At 46.0% G+C, this 22,179-nt stretch overlaps 2 protein-coding genes and 4 non-coding genes across 6 annotated transcripts; 1 reads left to right on the top strand and 5 right to left on the bottom strand.

Moving 5' to 3' along the window:
- Nucleotides 1-3,031: 3,031 nt before the first annotated feature.
- Trnav-cac lies at nt 3,032-3,104 on the bottom strand. Its single transcript has one exon. It is a non-coding gene; the product is annotated as a tRNA-Val (tRNA).
- A 1,703-nt stretch (nt 3,105-4,807) lies between these two features.
- On the top strand, nt 4,808-15,866 carry Trim41 (tripartite motif containing 41). Its single transcript, XM_027427678.2, has 6 exons — nt 4,808-5,923; nt 9,752-9,847; nt 12,831-13,061; nt 13,559-13,581; nt 13,802-13,929; nt 14,287-15,866. The coding sequence occupies exons 1-6, from the start codon at nt 5,117-5,119 to the stop codon at nt 14,886-14,888; spliced, it is 1,887 nt and encodes a 628-aa protein (XP_027283479.1). The 5' UTR covers nt 4,808-5,116; the 3' UTR covers nt 14,889-15,866.
- A 504-nt stretch (nt 15,867-16,370) lies between these two features.
- On the bottom strand, nt 16,371-21,738 carry Rack1 (receptor for activated C kinase 1). Its single transcript, XM_027427679.2, has 8 exons — nt 21,508-21,738; nt 20,336-20,507; nt 19,704-19,851; nt 18,929-19,024; nt 18,502-18,612; nt 17,926-18,066; nt 16,939-17,049; nt 16,371-16,482 (listed from the first exon to the last, which is right to left on the bottom strand). The coding sequence occupies exons 1-8, from the start codon at nt 21,614-21,616 to the stop codon at nt 16,417-16,419; spliced, it is 954 nt and encodes a 317-aa protein (XP_027283480.1). The 5' UTR covers nt 21,617-21,738; the 3' UTR covers nt 16,371-16,416.
- Nucleotides 19,203-19,270, bottom strand: LOC113836829. The gene has a single exon (XR_003487348.1). It is a non-coding gene; the product is annotated as a small nucleolar RNA SNORD95 (small nucleolar RNA).
- LOC113836877 lies at nt 20,007-20,086 on the bottom strand. Its single transcript, XR_003487399.1, has one exon. It is a non-coding gene; the product is annotated as a small nucleolar RNA SNORD96 family (small nucleolar RNA).
- LOC113836830 lies at nt 21,165-21,232 on the bottom strand. Its single transcript, XR_003487349.1, has one exon. It is a non-coding gene; the product is annotated as a small nucleolar RNA SNORD95 (small nucleolar RNA).
- Nucleotides 21,739-22,179: the final 441 nt, after the last annotated feature.

Genomic DNA, 22,179 nt, shown 5'->3' with positions numbered 1-22,179 from the left:
GCAATAGCAGTGGCCAATCTCCCAAGACTCAGACTCATTTGTGTCTTGGGACACGTCCTTTAAGCTCTCTCATAGCCTCTCAGCCCATTCAAGCCTGTGCTCATCGATTTTATGCCCCTGTCCCTGGCCTGTTTTCAATCTCTAGGGGACATGCATTATGCTTATAGGGAGGGCAAGGGGGCAGACACTTGTCCACTTCACATCTTTTTAATGGAAAAGCCATGACTCTATAAGAAATTTTTTCAATGCCACTCATAATGGTAAGAAATGACCCTAAAAATCTGCAAAAGACCTTGCAAAAGAACTTCATGCAAAAAGTTCAAATCTCCAAGATGACCTCACTCTGACTCCTAGAGTAGTGCTTACCGTTGCTAATGAGCTGGCTGGGAAGTTGAAGTCCCTCACCAATAACTTTAGAGAAGTAAGGTGAATGGCTAGCTGATATTTTAAAACAAATCATAATAATCCTTATTCGTTTCAGTTGCCAATATACAATTGGTTTAGTTCTGCTGTTATCCATTCCTGAAGGTAATTTAGTTTGTATATTTTAATAAAAAGGCATTTGGTAATACACACCTAAAATCCTGGAGCTTAGGATGTAGAAGCAGGAGGATCTGGAGTTCAAAGTCATCTTCAGCTACATAGCGAATTTGAGGGCAGCCTGAGCTACTTAGACTTTTTTCTCAAAACACAGAAGAAAACAAGGCTCTTGAACAAAAAGATGTGAAGAAGTATTTATAGTGTGTTGTTCCTTCTACAAGAAAGGGATGGTGGTGAAAAAAAATGCACGTTTATCCATCATTGCTTCTAAAGAAGTGTCTGAAGAATATACCAGAAACAACTGAGATGGGTGATCACCATAGGGTGAATGGGAACGGAATAGTGAAAGGAATGATGCCTGTTTAAGGATGCTTTCTGCATTGCACTGTTTTTTTTTGTTGTTTGTTTGTTTGTTTGTTTGTTTTGTTTTGTTTTTGTTTTTTAGTTTTTCGAGACAGGGTTTCTCTGTGTAGATTTGGAGCCTATCCTGGCATTAGCTCTATAGACCTTGAACTCACAGAGATCGGCCTGCCTCCCAAGTGCTGGGATTAAAGGCCTGTACCACCAATGCCCTGCTTTTTCTTACTTTCTTTCTTTTTGGCAATGTGCTATTCTTTACAGCATATCCTTCCAAAATGCCAACCTGGATGAGCAGGAAGCCAAAATCAAAGACAAATAATAACAAACATACCCAAACTCATTACAAATGACAACATAACCACACAGTAAAGAGGAACTTCAGGTATTTAGAAAAATGATTATTGTGTGAACTTTTCCTGGGGAGATGAACACACATTCATTTGCCCCAGATAAGGCACCAATGGCAGAACAAAGAAACAATTGTATCCTTGTCTAGCTTGGTGAAACAATGAGTCTAATTAGGGTTACTTACAGGAGCATGGGAGGGGCATTAATAGGAGCATAGGCAGCTTACTAGTGGCTACACTACTGAATAAAATGTCTTCCCTGGAAACCATTAACTGCTGTCATATCCTTGGGAATAGGCAGGGTCTCCTAAACCTCTTTCCTAGCAATTGTCAACTAAATATCCTTAGGCTAAGATATCTTAGCCCTTCTCTGAACAAGAAGGAGGGTTAGGGCTTCATCATTCCTTCCTTAATGATGGAACTTTTAATGGGTCTAATTTCATGCCACTGAGCATTCAATAGGGCAATAGCCATATCATATCATGCATACATGCTCATATACACATATACATGTGTGTTTTTCTTTTGCAGTACTAGATATTGAATTTGTGGTCTCATTCTTGGTATCAAGCACGCTGCCACTGAGCTTTAAGACAACTCTCACTAAATTGGTCGGACTGGTCCTAAATGTGCCATCTTCTGCCTCGGTCTCCCAAGTAGCTCTGAGCTACCAGGATTGGCTGGGAAATTTCCAGTTGCTGGGGCAGAGGGTTGGTGCTCAAATACTTCTCCAAAACCCCAAAACTGCTTATTTCAATCCATACATTTCGAGGAAAGACCTAGTCACAGTAACTCTCCAGGAATTTGTGTGTTAGGATCATGCTAGGAACTCTAATTCTTGCTATGATCACCCTATATAGGGTAATACATCCACTCTCCAGACCCCAACTGCACCTTTGACATGCTTCTGAAATGGAAGGTGAGGGTGTCCTTTGTTTAGTAGAGCTGGGGTTGTATTTACAAGACTAAGGAACAGGTGGTGTATCTCACTTGACATTAATGAAGAATTTCCTGGAGTTGAAGATGTTCGTGCTAGGGCTTTCCAAAAAAAAAAAAAAAAAAAAAAAAAAAAAAAAAAAAAAGAACAAAAAACAAAAAACAAAAAAACGACATTTTTATATCCCCTTATGTACGGTGGCAAAGTGGGCAGGGCAATATCTCAGCACAGACAGACTCTTACTTAAAAAAAAGAAACATTAGCTAAAGTTGAGGTTTTCGTCGTACAAAGCACCCTTCCTGGAAATACAAGTCTGAATCCTAACTGATAGTTTGGAAGCTTACATAGGCCTGCCGGATCCTGGGGTCTCAGCCTACCCTCACTGGTCCTGACACATGGGTGTAAAGTAACCTAATACATAGATGCATGTAGGCTGATGATGGCCGGCCTCCAGGATTTTGTCAAATGGTACCCGTTTCTCACTCGTTTTCTGGCTTTCCAATTTAGTGGTCTTCACCCATCTTTGCAATAGTGCAGACAACAGAGTACCGTCTTGCTTTGGTCACAAACGTGCCTAAAATCATTGTCCTTTCTAAAGGGAAGTTCACCCCATGTTGGTATATATAACACGCGACCTTGAGATTATGAGCATGGAGCTTCGTCAATTGTTTTATTTAAAATGGTCACATGCATCCGAGTGGCCCCTGTTCTTGGAGAGATGGCAATGGCAGTTACTTCGTTCAGTTTCTGTTTTCCCTAGATTATTCTTTCTCTTTTTCTCTCTTTCTGATTAGTATTTTCAATACCATACAGGATTTTGTGAAAGCAAAACCAGTGTGTTTAAAACTGTTTCCGCCCGGTTTCGAACCGGGGACCTTTCGCGTGTGAGGCGAACGTGATAACCACTACACTACGGAAACAATCCTGCTAGGAATCTCACCCGTAAGTCCCTGAAGCTACGATTCGACAGACTTGCGCCCACTTCCTAAGACTAGAATTGTCTCATGAAGGTCCGTGACTTTGGTATATTCAGTTGGAGTTGCGGTGAGCCACGGTTCCCAACTAAATCAGCGCTCAGAGGATTTAACGCATCAGTTATTTCTAACCAACAAACTAATAAAAAAAAAAAACAAGTAAAAAAAGACACAGAAACGCGTTGGGGACCACAGGAATAGGAATATCTTTATTAGTATATCCAGGACAAGATTCCCTCACAACAAAAACATAACACCAGTTCCACAACACAATTCGAGACACTCCTTCCTTTTACACTGGAATTCAACGAATACAAATCTCAAAAACATTAAGGACTGCAAATCATTGAAAGTGTGCACGGCCATTAAGAAGTAGTAAAATTTGAATGACTCCATAGCAAGGGGGAAATATATATATATATATATATATATATATATATTTATTTATTTATTTTTAAAGAGAACATATGGACTTGTTTCAAAACTCAAAGGATATAAAAAGAACTACATGTTAGGAAAAGCGTCTTTCCTACCCGGTCATCTTTCCTAGAGAAATTCTGTCTTCCTCCACAGACGCGGATATGGTAGAGTAGCTAGCTAACCCTGAGCAGTCGGACCAGGTGCTAGGAAACCCTCTGATCGCTTTACGTGACATCCTCACAAAACCCCGAGGCGACGACCTATGGTCTACTTTAAAGGAGTAGTCACAGCCATACAAAGCACCAAATACACTTAACCTTGTATACTCCAGAGTGTCCAGCAATCTGCGCTTTTTAAGCATAACACATCCGGGAAGACTCTTGTTCACATATCTGGACAGTGTTCCATTTAATGTGAATGTAGCTATTAATAATAAATGATAGGCCAGTGGCCAGATGACAGTGTTTTTTTGTTTGTTTGTTTGTTTGCTTGCTCTGGTTGGTTGGTGGTTACTTCCTGGGACAGGGTCTGACTTTGTAGCCCAGATTAGACAAGGCTGTAACTTGCCGCGGTCCTCCTGCCTCTCCCTCCCAAGTGTGGGAGGCATACAGGAGTGCCCGCAAGATTGCAGCTGCTGAAACGGGCGTGGGAATGCCCCGCAGAGGGTGGCGCCTCCCGAACTCCAGTCCCAGCTATCTCGTCAGACTCCGCCCACGACCCCCACTTGCAGGGATCTATCGAGTCTCCAGCAAGTTCTAGGGCTACAGGGGCCGGAAGTGTTTGAGGACGCTGAGCGGGCCCGCCCCTCAGCTTCCGGCACTGCTATTGGGAGTGCCTTCTGCAGGCGTCCGTGCCTGGTCGGTAGGATGGCGCTAGGCCGCTGCGGTTGTAGCACGGAGAGCAGGGTGCTGCTCCACGTCCTCGCTGCCCTCCGCCATCTGTCCCCGCTGGCGGGGCATGGGGGCTTCTTCCGCTTTGTACGCGTTCCCCGCCGCCAGTCATCACAGAGATGCGGACCTCCGCCGTCCTAGCCCTCCCGCCCTGTTCCCGCGTGTCCGCTAGAGCGTCTCCTCCTCGTTTCCGGTTGCCCTGGAGTCCGGGGCGGGGCGTGGGAGAAGGGGGGCGTAGCACAACCTCGGAGGGAACTCGTGAGTTTAGGTCGTGTGGAGACGCCGGAAGCGTCGGGAGGGAGGCCGGAAGCTGGGGGGCGGGGCCAGGAAGTGAGGAGGGGCGGGGGTTTATGAGGAGGCCGGGGGAGCGTTGGGGCAGATTTGCACTCAGGTCCACCTGAGATACTTGTCGGTGGTGCTCACCTCAGTCCCCTCCCCTCTCTGAGACGCGATTGTCGTCTAGGGGTAGGGGACTGTGTGTGCAGCGGTGGGCTGGTCGGGAGGACATTCCTCCGGCCTCGCCGCAGGCAAGGTGTGGGGAAGCAGGGCTTGGGGTGGGGACGGGTCTCCTGGGCTTCTGAGAAGGAAGACCCCCCCGCCCCCCCTCGGCCCCCACCACACTTCTACACTGGCTGACTGGACACTAAGATGGCTGCCGTTGCCATGACACCCAACCCTGTGCAGACCCTTCAGGAGGAGGCGGTGTGCGCCATCTGCCTCGATTACTTCACGGACCCCGTGTCCATCGGCTGCGGGCACAACTTCTGCCGAGTGTGTGTAACCCAGTTGTGGGGCGGGGAGGATGAGGAGGACAGGGATGAGTTGGATCGGGAGGAGGAGGAGGAGGTCGGAGAGGAGGAAGAAGTGGAGGCTGTCGGAGCAGGCGGGGGTTGGGACACCCCCATGCGGGATGAAGATTATGAGGGTGACATGGAGGAGGAGGCCGAGGAGGAAGAGGAGGGTGTGTTCTGGAGTAGTGGTATAGGCGGGTCCAACTGGGACAACATGGACTATGTGTGGGAGGAAGAGGAGGAGGAGGAAGATCTGGACTATTACTTGGGAGATGTGGAGGACCTGAGGGGGGAAGATGAGGACGAGGAGGAGGAAGTGCTGGAGGAAGATGAGGAAGAGGAGCTAGATCCGATCACCCAACTGCCGCCACCTCCAGCCCCTCGGAGGTGCTTCACTTGTCCCCAGTGCCGAAAAAGTTTTCCTCGGCGGAGCTTCCGCCCCAACCTGCAGTTGGCCAACATGGTCCAGGTGATTCGTCAGATGCATCCAACCCCTGGTCGAGGGAGTCGTGTGAATGAACAAGGCATCTGTCCGAGACACCAAGAAGCCCTGAAATTGTTCTGTGAGGTGGATGAAGAAGCCATCTGTGTGGTGTGCCGAGAATCCAGGAGCCACAAACAGCATAGTGTGGTGCCATTGGAAGAGGTGGTGCAGGAGTACAAGGTGAGTGAACTAAGCAAGGCAAGAGTTTAGTAAGGGTAGGGAGGAAATAGAGGACATCGGGCAAAGGGAATGTGGGTTCTCTTACAGGACCTCATGTCCTGCAGAAATGATTCTCCCTGTCCAAGCACTGACTTCCAAGGTCGATAAATTACAAGGATCCTGAGACTTCCTCTGTGGCTTAAGGATAGGAGTGCAAGTGACAGAGAGTGCATTCATCCTTCTGGATGGATCTTAAGTCTTATCCATGACAGAGTCACTTCCAGATGGAAAGAAATGGGACCAAAAAGAACAAGGGAGTCTGAAACAGGAGCATAGAAATAACTAGTGTCAGACCCAAATACTCTGCACTTGTTTCCTAACGGGTTCCACACCCATCCTATGATACAGATTTGCTGGTTGGCTCAGCACCCAGTCTCATGTATTAACCAGAAAGGAGGGTTTTAGGGTAAAAATCTTGTGTCTTTAAACTTTTTTTTTGTTTTTGTTATTTTTTTGAGACAGGATTTCTCTGTGTAGCTTTGGAGCCTATCCTGGCACTCACTCAGTAGTAGACCAGGCTGGCCTTGAACTCACAGGAATCTGCCTGCCTGTGCCTCTGGAGTGCTGGGATTAAAGGTGTGCCTACCCGGCTTCACTTTGAACTTTAATTATTACAGGAGTTAATATTTATAGGGCACTTCACATATAGTCAGTACTGTGCAGGTCACTTTTTGTGGATTATCATTCATAATTCAAAGTCACCATGTGAGTTTGATGTTTGCCATTCTCATTTTATTGATTGGGAAACAGGGTTAAATTCTGAACATGGATGTTTATGTATATACAGCTTTAATAAGTGATAGACTTGGATATGAACATCTTCCTCTTGGGGCTCCTAGGTAACACTACTTGGATATTTTAGTTTGACTTTTTTTTTTTTTTTTTTCTCGAGACAGGGTTTCTCTGTGTAGCTTTGGAGCCTCTCCTGGAACTCACTCAGTAGACCAGGCTGGCCTTGAACTCACAGAGATCTGCCTGCCTCTGCCTCTGCTTCCCAAGTGCTGGGATTAAAGGCATCCGCCACCAACGCCTGGCCTAGTTTGACTTTTCTGATGTGACTGTTCTAGGAATCTAATTCTTGTTTGGTTAACTGGCTTGTTCTTTATTTCTCTAATTCTTTGGACATATGTAAAGGACATGTGTCTGTGAAGCAGCCAGCACAGATAGAACTATCTTCAGATTTGAAGCCATAGAATCAGGAGGAGAGGGTAGCCTCCTCTGTATGGCTGCCCAGAGCTTTGTTTGTGACTAATGTTTCTATGCCTCCTCCTAATTCAGTCAGTAACTTCATTTAGGTGATCATCACCTCCTCAACTTTAGAGTCTAAGGCTTCACAGCTGATTGTCAGTTATTTGAGGAGATGTCAAAAGTACAGTGGGCCTTACTGCAGAAGTTCTGAATTAGAGTATCTATAGAATAGTCATCCTAAAATGGGCATGATAGTGCAAGCTTTTTATCCCAACACTTGGGGAAATAGAGGCAGGAAGAACAGTTCAAGGTCATCCTTGATGTAGCAAGATAGAGGCTAGCTCAAGATACATGAGACCTGAGGGCAAGAAACCCTTTTTGTTTCTTGTTTGTTTGTTTGTTTGTTTGTTTTTTCCTGGACAGGGTTTCTCTGTGTAATAGACCTGGATATCCTGGAACTCATTTGTAGACCAGGCTGACCTCAAACTGACCTGCCTCTGCCTCCTGAGTGCTGGGATTAAAGACATGAACCACCACTGCCTGCTTATGTTTATATGTATGTTTTGTTTTTAAATTACTTTAGTTCTGGTTTTAGGAGGCAGATTTTCCCATATCCCTTTCTGTCCTGGAACTCTCTGTGTAGACCAGGCTGGCCTTGAAATCTCTGAGCTGCCTTTGCTGGTTGGTGTGAGCCACCACTCCTGGCTTTATTATATTTTTATTTTGTAAGTACATGCAAAGATTACAGGACAATTTTGGGAACTAGTTTCTTCCTCCACGTTTGGGTTGAATGGATTGAACTCATCATCATGTTCAGCCACGGCCTTTACTGGCTAAACCATCTTGCCAGCTCAGAGAGCTTGTTCAAAAAGAAAGAAAAAGGGTCAGGTGTGGTGGCAACATTTTTAATTCTAGCACTTTGGAGGCTGAAGCTGTCGAATCTCTGTGAGTTTGAGGCCACCCTGATCTACTCAGCAAGTACTGTGTCAGCCATGCTGAATGGTGAGACCCTATCTCAAACCAAACGCCTGTACATTCTATTTGGATCCATCCTTGTAATTTATTTGTCAATTTTGACCAATACTAAAGGGTGAATTAAAGCTTGTAAATTCTGAATTGATGGAGTAGAGATATCTGATTCTACTGTGGAGAAATAGTAATATCAAAAGGCATAGTTTGGTGTATACTATTGAATGGGATGACTGATTTATTATGTTTGTGATACTTCCTACAACCAGTTGTGTAATAATTGCCTTTTGTACTCAGGGTCAGTTATCTTTTTAGTTCATGGGTCATTATCAGGCTGTCACTGGCAGCTTACCGCCATAGTTAGCAAATTTTGGATGTTTACTGACCTTTTGCCATATGTCAGAAACTTTGCTAAGTTTGCTGTCTGTGAGGTAGGTTGGCATTATTCCCATTTAAAACTGAGGGAACTGGAAGCATGGTTTGCCTCAAATTACCTAAATGTAGTTTTGGTTCTCATAGAGCTAAGCTCAAGGTCCATCCTGTATTTTCCCCTAATGAAAAGGAGGGAGCAGGTCATAAGGAGAAGACATAAAAAAGAGGAAAGAGCATAAGGCAGAGTTTATTATACCCATCCTGGTCTCTGCAACACCCTTTAAGGAAAAAGACATAGCTATAAATCCTTGGAATGGAAAGCCCATGCATCTGATTGCTGTTAGAATTGTAACTAAAAGAAGAAAGGGCTTTTGTTTTTCATGAGATGACAGTTGAATGTGAAACAAAGCAGAGAGAACATAGAAACTAAGTAAAGTGATAATCCCATCACCAGGAATGTATAAGTAGGAGGATCAGAAGTTCAAGGTCATCCTCAGCTGTAAGACAAGTTCCAGACTAACTTGGGCTATATGAGGCCTTGCCTCAGGAAAGAAAAGTGAGGGTGAAGGACCCGGTAATGCCTGGAAAGCACATTTGTAAAATTGTTTATGCTCTGGGACAGTGTTTCTCAACCTTTGGGTCGCATCCCATTTGGGGGAATGAACCATCCTTTCACAGGGATGGAATATCAGATGTTCTGCATATCAGATACTTAAGTGATTCACAACAGTAGCAAAATTGCATTTATAAAGTAACAACCGTTAGGGACCACCACAACTTGAGGCACTGTATAGAAGGGTCTTGCCAGGCAGTGGTGGAGCACGCCTTTAATCCCAGCACTTGGGAGGCAGAGGCAGGTGGATCTCTGTGAGTTTGAGACCAGCCTGGTCTACAAGAGCTAATTCCAGACAGCCTCCAAAGCCACAGAGAAACCCTGTCTCGAAACGCCCCTCCCCCTCAAAAAAGAGGTTGGATCTTTATGGCTACAGAACTCTGTACTCGATAGCTGCCATATACATGGCTTGAGCTCCAGCTCAGATCCAGCCTCCTAAGGTCCTCACAAGGCTTCTGCATCATGAGTGCAGGGGAGAGTTGGAGGCATGTATGGTCATCTGAGAGAAGAGTTGTGGGAAGGGAGGACTTACTTGACATTTAACAATGTTAATAATCAGGCATTAAGTTTCCATTGTAGAGAGGACTGGAGAGGGAGGCTCTGCTTCTCTTTATCCCCCGACTAATCTCCCTTTCCTGCTCCCTCAGGCCAAGCTCCAAGGTCACGTGGAGCCACTTAGGAAGCACCTAGAGGCTGTGCAGAAGATGAAGGCCAAGGAGGAGAGGCGGGTGACAGAGCTGAAGGTGGGTGATGTCTGTGAATGGCTGACTGATTCTGTTGTCAGGGTAAGGAAGATGAGATGAGACTGAGAACTATCGCATATGATGACTGTCCCTGAAAAAAGAGTAGCCAGGGCCTGGGAGGTGGGTAGACACTTTTCTAGGAATTTGAAGTGATGCAGGTTTTGAAGTTCGGAAGCATGCTCCTTTCTAGTTTGTAAAATGTAGTGAAAACTGAGGTCTGGCTCGTTAAAGCTGGTTGTCTGGTGTAAAGCTACAGAGTAGACCCAGTCCCTGACCCCGGATAACACAGAAAGCAAGTGAGCAAATATATATAGCAGCTGCTAGAAGAGTACCAAGTCCCAGGATACACACAGATGGTAGGCAGAACATTAAAGGGTGTGGTCTGAAAGGCTTGGTGTGCCGTGGAAGGGCAGTCATGTTAGGAAAAGGAAGAATTAGTGGTCATTAGCATCGCACATACCTCCTGTCCTCTTTCCCAGTGTTCTTAGCCCTTTGACTTTTGTTCTTTTCCTGGAGATAGTTTCTCTGTGGGGCTGTCCTGGAACTTACTCTGTAGACTAGGCTATCCTTGAACTCAGAGATCCACCTGCCTCTGTCTCTTGAGTGTTGGGATTAAAGGGACACCACTATGTATGGCTTTACAAACTTTTTTTTTTTAATAGAGTCTTTATTCCTGTGGGTCTTGGGAAGCAGAGGCAGGCAGATCTTTGAGAATTTGAGGCCAGCCTAGTCTGCATAGTGTGTCCCTGTCTCCCCCACCCTCCAAAAATAGAGACTTTTAGGGGGCTTTAGGGCTGAGATAAGGTTTCTCTGTGTAGCCCCAGCTGTCCTAGAACTTGTTCTATGGACAAGGCTGGCCTCAAACTCAGAGATCTGCCTGCTTCTGCCTCTCAAATGCTGGGATTAAAGGCATGGACCACCACTTCTGGCCAGTCTTTAAAGTATACAGCATTGTAGTAGTTACTTTTCAGTTGCTGTGAAGAGACATGATGATAAAGGCAACTTATAAAATGTTTATTGATCCTCAATATTCAGGGTGGGGAGAGGCTAACAGGAAATTGTATGGGCTTTTGAAATCTCAAAGCGCCCACCCTGGGTGACACCTTCAACAAGGCCCCAGCTCCTAAAGTCCACTCCCAGTGATACACTTCCTTCAACTAGACCACAGTTTCTAATTCTCCCAAACAGTTCTACCAACTGAGGACCAAGTATAAGCCAAGTATTCAAATATATGAGCTTATGGAGAGTCATTCTCATTTAAAACACCACAAGTATAGCTATTTGGTAGTATTTACATTGTAGTGGGTATTATGAGACATTTAAAGTATATGGGAGGATATGCAGTTATTATGCCATTTTTTTTTTTTTATTATGCCATTTTATATAAGGGATTTCCACATCTGCTGATTTGGGTCTCCTGAAACAAACCCACTTGAATATCTAGAAACAACTGTACCTACAAAGCATTTTACCTTTTGGCCCCTAAGTGTATAATACTTGCTGTTTGCACCTTTACTGAAGAGTTTGTAAAGGGTGTGAATGACTTCTCCTATGGCAGCTGAGACTACTGAGAGTCAGGATTTAATTTTGTAGCATCTTCCTTTCATGTTTTGAGACAGGATATTATATTGTAGCCCAAACTGGCCTCAAATGTGGAATAATTCATTGTTTCAGCCTCAAGAATATTGGTATTATAGGCATGAGCCCTCATGTCCAGCTTTACTTCAAGTCTTGCTTCCTAAATTCTCTTATTTGTTAATTCCAAAAAATTCTTACCAAATACCTATACACTATGGTTGGCACTATGCCGGCCTTTGGTGGCACTGTGGCAAACAAAGGCATGCATAGGTCCTATTTGTGAGAGGTATGGCATAGAAGAGGATAATAAAAAGAAGATAATATTAAGCTAGGCATGCAGCTTATATCTTTTTTTTTTAAGATTTGTTTATTTATTATGTATACAGTGTTCTGTCTGCACATGTGCCTGCACACCAGAAGAGGGCATCAGATCTCATTACAGATGGTTGTGAGCCACCATGTGGTTGCTGGGAATTGAACTTAGGACCTCTGGAAGAGCAGCCAGTGCTCTTAACCACTGAGCCGTCTCTCCAGCCCACAGCTTATATCTTTAAACTAGCAAACTGGAGGTTGATGCCAGAGAATTGTGATTTTTGAGGCCAGCCTGGACTTTTGTCTCAAAAACAAAACAACTTTGCTGGCAAGAGGACTCAGTAAAGGAGTCTGCCATCAAGTTTGATAATGATAACTTGAATTTGATCCCAGTTACTTACGTGGTGGAAGGAGAAAACCAACTCCTGCAAGTTGTCTTCCGACCTCCATACATGTTCCCCCAGCCCATCTCCATTATAACATAGCATCTCCAATACAGTGATATGGAGTTGGTGCTGCACAGATCTGGAGAGAAGCTTCTTTAGAACATGTTAGCTTCCATTTAAAGAGTAAATTAGTTAGGGCAGAGAGAGATAGGTATTCCAGAAAGGAATTGGTGACTTTGGACCAGTGTGCCAGGTTTGCGCTATTGCACTGGCACATAAGACTGAGATGGGGAAGGAAACTTCTCTTTCCATTCTCAGAACTTCTTTGCCTGAGATTGAGAGTTAGCAGATAGAAAACTGCAACTATACCTTTCTGTGTATTCAGGTGGTGGCCTCCATTCCCTTTGCAGCTCTCCATTTGTTAATTTTTAAAATTTTACTGTATGGGTGCTTTCCGTGTGTGTGTGTGTGTGTGTGTGTGTGTGTGTGTGTGTGTGTGTGTATGTATGTATGTATGTATGTATGTATCCATTGCATGATTGGTGATCACAAAGGTCAAAAGAGAGCATCACTTCTCCTGGAACTGGTTACAGATGGTTGTGAGCTGCCACGTGGATGCTGAGAATCAAACTGTGGTCCTCTGGAAGAATAGACAGTACTCGTAATCAGTGAACTATGTCTTCATGCCTGCCTTTGCATCTTTTCAGAGTCAGATGAAGTCAGAACTGGCAGCTGTGGCCTCAGAGTTTGGGCGACTAACACGGTTTCTGGCTGAAGAGCAGGCAGGACTAGAGCGGCGCCTTCGAGAGATGCATGAAGCTCAGTTGGGACGGGCAGGAGCAGCAGCGAACCACCTTGAGGAGCAAGCTGCCCAGCTAAGCCGCCTGCTTGCTGAAGCCCAAGAACGGAGCCAGCAGGGGGGCCTGCGGCTGCTGCAGGTAAGCACTCTTGCCTCTGCCCTGCTTCATACTCCCCAGCTCCCTTTTTGTCCTATTAGGCAGTGCTCACCAGCCACTGCTCAGAACTGTCTGTTCCTCACTGGAAAGAACCCTAATTCTTTTAATCTGAAGATCAAACTTTTTCTTTCTTTCTTTTTTTTTTTTTTAAATATTGAGTATGATGCATGTGCCAGTCATACCTATAGAAGGCAGATTCAGTTGTTAGAAATAGGGGCTTAAGAGTTGATAGCTTGAGGAAGGTGTCTGGGTCAGATTGTGAAAATTCTGTTACTGGGGCTTACCGCAGGATGATATATTAGGTCTGGTGGTCAGGGTAGGTGAAGAGTGTTCATGTTTATTGTGATCCGGGAAGGTGCTGCTTTCTCCCTTCCTGTTGAAGCTCAATCTTTCTTTAGGGGACTGGGAGAGAGCAGTGAGCCTTGTGCAGCTGACACTTTCTCTTTTTCCCTCTCCCCCCTTTTGTCTTTTGTTCCCAGGACATCAAGGAGACTTTCAATAGGTATGTTACCACTCTACCCTTTGTGACCCAGTAGTGTTTGGGTCCCCACTCTTGCCTCTCTTGAGACTCCCTTCCTCCCTCCCTGTCTTCCCACCCTCTCCTTCCCTTCCTCCCAGGACCTAAGTTCCTGCTTCTTAGACCCTCCACTTCACCGCCCCCCCTTGGCTTTTGTTCTGGGAATATCATGTTCCCACCCCCTACCTGGTCCCCCCTCCTCCAGGTGTGAAGAGATACAGTTGCAGCCCCCAGAGATTTGGTCCCCTGACCCATGCCAACCCCATAGCCACGACTTCCTGACAGATGCCATCGTGAGGAAAATGAGCCGAATGTTCTGTCAGGCTGCAAGAGGTAGGGAGGTCAATAACCTTCCTTTGCCTTTCTTCTTACAGACCCGAGTTGAGGTTGAGGGAAGTTTGGGTAGCTGGGATGGAGTAGACTACTGGTGGCTACTCTGAGGGTTCAAGCCAAGAGTTGTTTCTATGGTGGCCCAGCTGTTTTTGGTAGGTGAGGTGCACAAAAAGCGACAGGGGAAGGCTGGCAGGTGGTAGAATTAGGATGAATGTTAGAACCCATAGATCCGGAGCTTGGCCCCCAATATGGGCTGAGAGCTTAAAGAGTTGAATGGGATTGGAGGGGATTATAGAGATGAGCCTGTGAGGGATAAGGTGTTTTAGCTCTGCTATATTCATCTTTCCTCTTTCCAAGTCGATCTGACGCTGGACCCTGACACAGCTCACCCAGCCCTTATGCTGTCCCCTGATCGTCGTGGGGTCCGGCTGGCAGAACGTCGGCAGGAGGTTCCTGAACATTCCAAGCGCTTTTCAGCTGACTGCTGTGTACTAGGGGCCCAAGGCTTCCGTTCTGGCCGGCACTACTGGGAGGTAGAGGTGGGCGGGCGGCGGGGCTGGGCAGTGGGTGCTGCCCGTGAATCAACCCATCATAAAGAAAAAGTGAGCTCTGGGGGGTCCTCTGTTAGCAGTGGGGACGCCAGCTCCTCACGCCATCACCATCGCCGCCGCCGGCTCCACCTGCCTCAGCAGCTTCTGCTCCAGCGGGAAGTGTGGTGTGTGGGTACTCACGGCAAACGATACCAGGCACAGAGCTCAACAGAGCAGACACTGCTGAGCCCATGTGAGAAACCACGGCGATTTGGCGTGTACCTGGACTATGAGGCTGGGCGCCTAGGGTTCTATAATGCGGATACCCTAGCCCACGTCCACACCTTCTCAGCTGCCTTCCTTGGCGAGCGTGTCTTCCCATTCTTTCGGGTGCTTTCCAAGGGCACCCGCATCAAGCTCTGCCCTTGATCAGCCTGCCACCCGCAGGGGCCCCTCCAGTCACTGCTGGGGGGGCGGGTGGTGGTGGATGATTGCCCACTATGTTTGTGAGCTCAGGCTCCTCCCACTGTTTGTTACTGAGTTGCTTTCTGCTCCTCCTTGAACCCAGGCTGCTTCCCCCAATAGGAGCCTAAAACAACTTCTAGACTTCCTCCAGCTCAGTCTTCTCTCACCTACTTTGTCTGACAGGTCTGCATGGGTCCCTGATAATAAGAACAGCTGCCTGATCTTCCCTCCCTGTCTGCCTAGCTCAGTCCAGCTCTGAGTCCCAGTTTGAGTGCAGGGATGAGTGGAAGTTTTGTTCCTTAACTTCTCTTTTCCACATCTACTCTTCAGTCTTTGTCATTTCTGAGGCTGGAGGGTTCGGGCAAGACCTACCCATTCCAATTCCATGCTTTGGTGCAAGCTCCAGTTAAGGGATTTGGAAGCTTTTGTGGGGAGGCAGGCTGGGCAAAAGGGTAGAGCTGTGTAAAGTCTACTTTTCTTGGGGAAGTAGGAACTCTTAAAGCTTTCCTTCCGCCCCCAATTTCTACCTCCATAGACTGGCCAGAATTTAGCTTCAGTAAGATCTGGAATGGTCAACGTGACACTGCACACCATTATATCACCCAATAAATTATTTTCTCTCTGTCGTACAGTTTTTATTTAGGAGCCCAGCTCCTCACACCTAACCCCTCCAAGTCTTCACTGCCAGGCTCTTTTCCCCTCAGTGAATTTCAGTTTCTGGCCTCTCAGCACCTTGTAGTTCCATTTGGTAAGCCCTGTTAAGGAGCTTGGGACAGGGGTCTGGATCCTTGGGAGAGCCTTGGGTATAATCTATTTTTCTAGTAACCCCTTGCCTTCTGTCACCTAACAGCTTTTGTCCTCTGCTTGTGGCTGAGGTCAATTCATGTTCTTGGGGTAAAAGGTGGGTTGTGTTGCAGATAATAAAGTGTTTATTTGCTGCTGTTGTGGAGTCTTTCTTTTGAAGCAGCAATTTTGCTTCATGAAGTACTTTCCCATAGAAGCCCTGGAACTGCTTCTTAGCTGTCAGGAGCATACAATCAACCCTGAATTTCTGGTTCTTTATGCATTCCTAGGGTTTCCTGTTTCAGTGAGGAATGGGAGGTCCTTATTCATGTAGCTTACTTAGTAAGGACTAAATGTTATACGTAGATCCAAGTAGATGGGGCTAAATTCAAACTGGGCAGAGAAACCCTGCCTTGGAAAAAACTATTCTGCTGCTATTGCTAGAATGAAGTGCAACCAAGAAGGATAGATACACCATTGAGGAAGGCAAACATAGGTGGGCCTGAGTTTAGGACAGACAGTGCCATGTTGAATGTCCCAAAGTTTCCCATCACCCTAATATTCCCTGGCATAGACATGTATGCAAGCAAAACACAACAAATGGGAGAAGGGTGGGTAGGCGGGCAAGTTAGGAACTTGCTCACTAGACAAACCATAACTGAAAAGATTTCAGAAAGCCACTTTATTTCTAAGACTCTGTCATAAACTTTTAGCGGGTGCCAATAGTCACTTGCCACACTCGAACCAGGTTGTCTGTGTAACCGGCAAACAGAGTCTGTAAAAGAGAATGGCAACAGGGTCATGCCCAACAATGAATTGTATGGCCCCCAAACAAAGAACTTGTCTAAGACATGCTCAGCACACATTCCCAGAAGAAACAGCTTGCTATACTTTTGAAGCCTCTTCTAGAGGTCCAAATCATGAATCATTCCCCAGATAGATTATAGTATTTTCTGTAACTAGTCACCCTTTATCATTTCATTTGTTAATATAATAGTCTTTTTGTTTGTTTGTTTTTTTTCGAGACAGGGTTTCTCTATGGCTTTGGAGGCTGTCCTGGAACTAGCTCTGTAGACCAGGCTGGCCTTGAACTCACAGAGATCCTCCTGCCTCTGCCTCACGAGTGCTGGGATTAAAGGTGTGCGCCACCACTGCCCTGCTAATATATTAGTCTTATGCCCGTGATATGAAGAGTAAGCTGGAAGCTGAGTTGGCAGAATCAAGTACTTACCTGGCCATCAGCAGACCATGCCAGGGAGGTACACTGGGGTGGCTCTGCCTTGCTGCTGGTGCTGATAACTTCCTGCTTCAATTCATCTACAATGATCTTGCCCTCCAAATCCTGAAAACAAACCAAAATCAGGTAAGGATGCCCATAACAATTATGCAATGGACTTTTATGGTCTGTAGTATGTTGTCATACCATAGCTTTTTTTTTTTTAAATGGAGACCTTAAGATGGCAAATTAAAGGGCCTTTGCTTGACACCTAAAACAGTTTATTCCTCAAACTATGGAGGAGACAGAATTCCCTGGCTATGGGCCAGTTATCCTGTACCACAGACAGTAATGAACTACTTGGAAAGCCTATTTCTAATTCAGATTTCCAGATTATTTTTTCTTTCAAGGACATATGAAATATCAACCCCCACCCTAGCAACCCACAATCATTTAGAGGGCCAGTGGTTTAGTTATACAATTGGAGCTACTTGGAAGGCTGAGGCAGACTGCCAAGTTCTAGATCTGACCATGTAACTTAGTCAAGATGACTCCTCATAAATGTAAGGTCAGCCTGGGTTACACACTGTCCAAAACATAAAAATACCACATAGAATCCCCAGTCTTTTAGTTGATACTAGTGGCACATGTGGTAGGGATTTGATTTATGCCTCTCATGCATTAGCTAAGTGCTCTACTACCTGCTACACACTACTGGGATTATTTTTGCTTATCTTTCATGGTGTGTGGCTGTAACTGTTAATGGTCATCTAGTGAGTAGATACCACATATGCTGACAAAATAGCCTCTCAAAGGAGAATTACTTTGGCCCAAATGACTCAACAAATTGCCAAATATGGGCATTCCCTTTTATTAGTCAAATGTTGCCCAGTGCTGCTAAGTGTTAAGAAAAAATAATCCCAACTTGTCAACTGACAGCAGCTGAATGATGAATCTACCAATAAAGCTTGAAATCAATGTGGTGCACAACAGATCACTTACCCAAATCTTGATACTGGGGCCTGTGGCAGCACAGAGCCAGTAGCGGTTGGGGCTGAAGCACAAGGCATTGATGATGTCCCCACCATCTAGTGTGTAAAGGTGCTTGCCTTCATTGAGATCCCACAGCATAGCCTGGCCATCCTGGACGGACATAAATGGTGAGTTAGGATAGATAAAGCTAATGGTTGAAGTGTCAGCGTTCATGGTCCTAAGACCTTCCCTGTAATGTATAATACGTATATCAACTTACTTTTATTTATGTATACAGTGTGTTTTGCCTGTGTGTAGCCCTAATCCAGAAGAGGACACTAGATCTTATTAGATGGTCTTGAGCCACCATGTAGTTGTTAGGAATTGAACTCAGGACCTCTGGGAGAACAGTCAGTGCTCTTAATCCCAGAGCCATCTATTCAGCTACCAACTTAGTTTTAAAGGAAAATTTCTTTGGTATGCCTTTCTATATATTTTATGATAATCCTTAGAAACATTCCCACATTTTAAGCTCATCTTTTAACTGGTACATGCTATCAGATGAAAGTGTTCTCCATAAATAAAGATCAGAGGTCCCCTAAATACCTTGCCTCCAGAAGCACAGAGGGATCCATCTGGAGAGACTGTCACTGTGTTCAGATAGCCAGTGTGGCCAATGTGGTTGGTCTTCAGCTTGCAGTTAGCCAAGTTCCATACCTAGGGAAAAAGGTGAGTGACCAGGATTATGGCCACAAGAAAGAATAGCATCTTCCTTAAAGGTAACTCATAACAGGTTTTTATGCAAGCGCATGTAATCCCAATATTTGAGTGGCTGACACAGGCCTATCAGAGATACAGAGTGAGATCTGGCCTCAAAAACAAACTCAATCCCTAATGAACTTAGATAAAGCATCAAGAGCCAAAGCCAAGGTAATTTAATTTGCAAAACATTCCAAACCGGAGTGATTACCATCTCAGAGGAATGGGAACATTTTTAGATTTCTAATGGGGCCAGGCCATTGTTGAAGCTCACCTTGACCAGCTTGTCCCATCCACAGGAGACGATGATAGGGTTGCTACTGTTCGGGGAGAAGCGGACACAAGACACCCATTCTGAATGACTCTCATCCTACAGAAGATGCAAGGTAAGTAAGAGGACTACAGATAACTACCCTAAGTGGGGCAACAGCACTCTCTGGCAAACCTATACTTCTGGATCAACAGAACAGTTGGTAAAGTCATTTGTCAAGCCTGCTGATTCATATTTGAGTCCTAGGATGCCTCCTCATGGAGCACAGTGCCAGGCACAGCTCAGAAACAGCCTCTGGATTTCAGCACTGCACCTCAGATGGCATGTTGGAGTCATCACTGCTCTGCCTGGCTTGTAGCCCCCAAGTACTTAAACATACTTCCAGGAGGTAGGTAGAGATTTTAAAACCCCCTAACCCTTAGGGAAGTTATGGGACACATCTGGGTATTTGCTCATGTGTAAGGGCCTGCCCAATAGATGCCTTGGCCTAGGGTTCCATGCCCCAACTCAGAAGAAAAATCAACTCCCAAGTCCCAAGCCACTCATGAGCAAGAATGCATTAAATATATAGTAAAAACCAACCAAATCCCAGACAAATGCCACACATTACAAAAGAGCTAGATGGTGGCACACAGCTTTGATCCCAGCATGCAATAAGCAGACCAAAGTTCTAGTCTAAGCAGGGTTACATAGTAATGAACCATCTCAAAACTGCAACAAAATCCCCAAGGGCTGGGAGATAACCTCTAACTTGTAGCCTTTACCTCCATCACTTTACCTGGACAGTGTATTTGCAGACACCGAGAGTATTCCATAACTTTATGGTCTTGTCTCGAGATCCAGACACAATCTGCCGGTTGTCGGAGGAGAAGGCTACACTCAGTACATCCTTAGTATGGCCTACAAATCGTCTCGTGGTGGTGCCCCTAAATGGGAGAACCTGGTCACTTTCTAGACAAATCTTATCCTTTTAGTCAGACCCTTTTCTTGGCTACATTGCTGCTCCAGTAGGCTCTATCACTCCACACAGCTTATATGTGGCTTTGTTCTATTATTAGCCCATTCTTGGTATGTGCCAGAGAACCCATTCAGAATTGCAGGACATGTCCTCATTCCCTTGTGGGGATTGGTTGACAATGTCTTCTTGTCATCACTAGGATCCTCTATTACACCTGCCAAATGCTCATCTAGGACAGCTTTCAAGATGAAACACTTATTTTAACAGCTGGCGGTACCCGGTAAAAACGCTCCAACTACACGACAGCCCTCTAGCTCCCTCCTCAAAGAGGTCAACACCAACATCTTACCCCACCCTCCATAAAAAAACCAATTTCCGAGGGAGACCACACCCTCGGGAATCTACCTCAATTTTGCCCAGCTCTCCCCCAAGGTCCCAAAGCAGCTACTTGCGTTGTGAGATCCCAGAGGCGCAGTGTTCCATCCCAGGAGCCTGAGAGGGCAAACTGGCCATCAGAGGAGATAACGACATCACTGACAAAATGGGAGTGACCTCGAAGCGCACGCTGTGGTATGCCATAGTTGGTCTCGTCCCTGGTTAGCTTCCACATGATGATGGTCTTGTCTGAAAAGGTTGGGGAAGAAATTACATAGGCACCCACACCTATATACTGGGCATAATTTACAGTGCTTTACGGTTACTGGTGTAATAACAAGGGGAGCATCACTACATTCAGTGAGAGGAACTGAAAAGATGTAAGGCACACCCGAGACTATGGGGTACCACACTTGCTGGGATTGAAACTCAAATCCAACCCAAGATTAATTTGTGTTGAATGTTTCCCCTCCATGTGTGCCCATGTTGTTTTTAGAAGAGGGTGTCAGATTCCCTGTAACTACCTACAATTGCAAGTCACCATGTGGGTTCTGGGAAACAAACCTTACCTAGTCCCCTTGAGGAGCCAGTTTTATCTATCATCACTCCAGCACAAGGCTAACTCAAAAGTAGCAAAGTCACTTGGGTGTGGGATAAGCAGACCACCTTTTGTGCCTTTAAGGGTTGACTAGAAATGCAGTAGCTATGGTAGAATAAGACAGTCCTAGCCATGCACCATGTCAAACCATACAGAAACGAATAAAGTGCCTGATAAGCTTCACACGAGAATGAACATAAATTTGGGCAGATAGGGAGACCTGGGTGGGCAAATCATGATAAAGATAAGTCATGAGGAAAAATAAAAAGCCTTAGTTTACGCACTGCTCAGAGCTCAGGGCCAGACGGCAGCTCAGAAACAGCCTCTGGATTTCAGCAAAGTAGCTCAGATGGCATGTTGGGGTCATCATTGCTCCGCCTGGCTTGTAGCTCCCTAACTACTTAAATATATCTCGAGAAGACAGACGAAGAGATTTAGTCACCTAATCTTATGGGAGTTATGCGACACCTCTCGGTTTCCGTCCATGTGCAAAGGGTCGCCCTAGTTGGGGCCCAGGTTCGGGTCTGCACGCCCCAACTCATAACTGGGTGGGGGAATGGACCAAGCCAGCCAACCCACGCGCCACCTGCGAAGCCAGGAGACGCGCAGTCCCCGGGAAACGCGCTATTTCGCCCGGCATGCAGCCCGTACCTCGAGACGCAGACAGAATCATGTCTGGGAACTGCGGGGTGGTGGCGATCTGTGTTACCCAGCCGTTATGGCCTTTGAGGGTCCCACGAAGGGTCATCTGCTCCGTCATGGCTGCAGCTGATACGAGTGTCGCCGCAGCGACAAGGATGGCACCGGATAGCTCAGAGAGCCAAGCACCACAGCGGCAGCCACAGCGACGCCGCGGAGAAAAAGAAAGAGCGGCCTCCGGCGGAACCGGAAATACCCGGAGAGCAAGGCGGGGGTTCCCATGATTCCCTGCTGCTCAAAGATGGCGTCACCAGGTAGTGGGAGGGGCTGGGCGCGGTAAGTCGCAATGTCGCCGTTTCTTCTGCCACGGAACATAATTTGGCGACTGCTGAACAAATGCGTTCTTAAGTAAGCTTTACTGGGTTTTAATAAAGGCTCCTCGGCAGATTAGTACGTGTTCAGGAAGGAAAAGTAAGACGACCGGCTCATCGCCATACTGCAGCGGCTCCTCCCTCCCCGGCTACGTGGCAGAGACGGCGCCCCGCCCTTTTCGCTTGGTGTTCCGGTTCCTGGGTTGGCGACTCCGATTTAAGCTATGACCTAAGGAAGTATATTTGAAGTTGCAATTAAAGGCGTGTGCCGTCCAATCTGGCCCTTTTGTTTTAAGGGATTTTTATTGGAATC

This window comes from Cricetulus griseus, chromosome 7 (assembly GCF_003668045.3).
Source record: "Cricetulus griseus strain 17A/GY chromosome 7, alternate assembly CriGri-PICRH-1.0, whole genome shotgun sequence".
Taxonomy (NCBI): domain Eukaryota; kingdom Metazoa; phylum Chordata; class Mammalia; order Rodentia; family Cricetidae; genus Cricetulus; species Cricetulus griseus.
Note: the sequence above shows the minus strand (reverse complement) of the source record. Positions and strands in the feature narration are given on the sequence as shown.

Bases quoted from the DNA above. Each gene is read 5' to 3' on its own strand.
- Rack1 (XM_027427679.2), bottom strand. From the start codon at position 21,616: ATGACGGAGCAGATGACCCTTCGTGGGACCCTCAAAGGCCATAACGGC. The intron at 20,508-21,507 runs GTACGGGCTGCA...CAACCTTTTCAG, and splicing joins GATTCTGTCTGCGTCTCGAG to ACAAGACCATCATCATGTGG. The intron at 16,483-16,938 runs GTAAGTACTTGA...TCTCTTTTACAG, and splicing joins CATGGTCTGCTGATGGCCAG to ACTCTGTTTGCCGGTTACAC.
- Trim41 (XM_027427678.2), top strand. From the start codon at position 5,117: ATGGCTGCCGTTGCCATGACACCCAACCCTGTGCAGACCCTTCAGGAG. The intron at 5,924-9,751 runs GTGAGTGAACTA...CTGCTCCCTCAG, and splicing joins AGGTGGTGCAGGAGTACAAG to GCCAAGCTCCAAGGTCACGT. The intron at 13,062-13,558 runs GTAAGCACTCTT...TTTTGTTCCCAG, and splicing joins GGGGCCTGCGGCTGCTGCAG to GACATCAAGGAGACTTTCAA.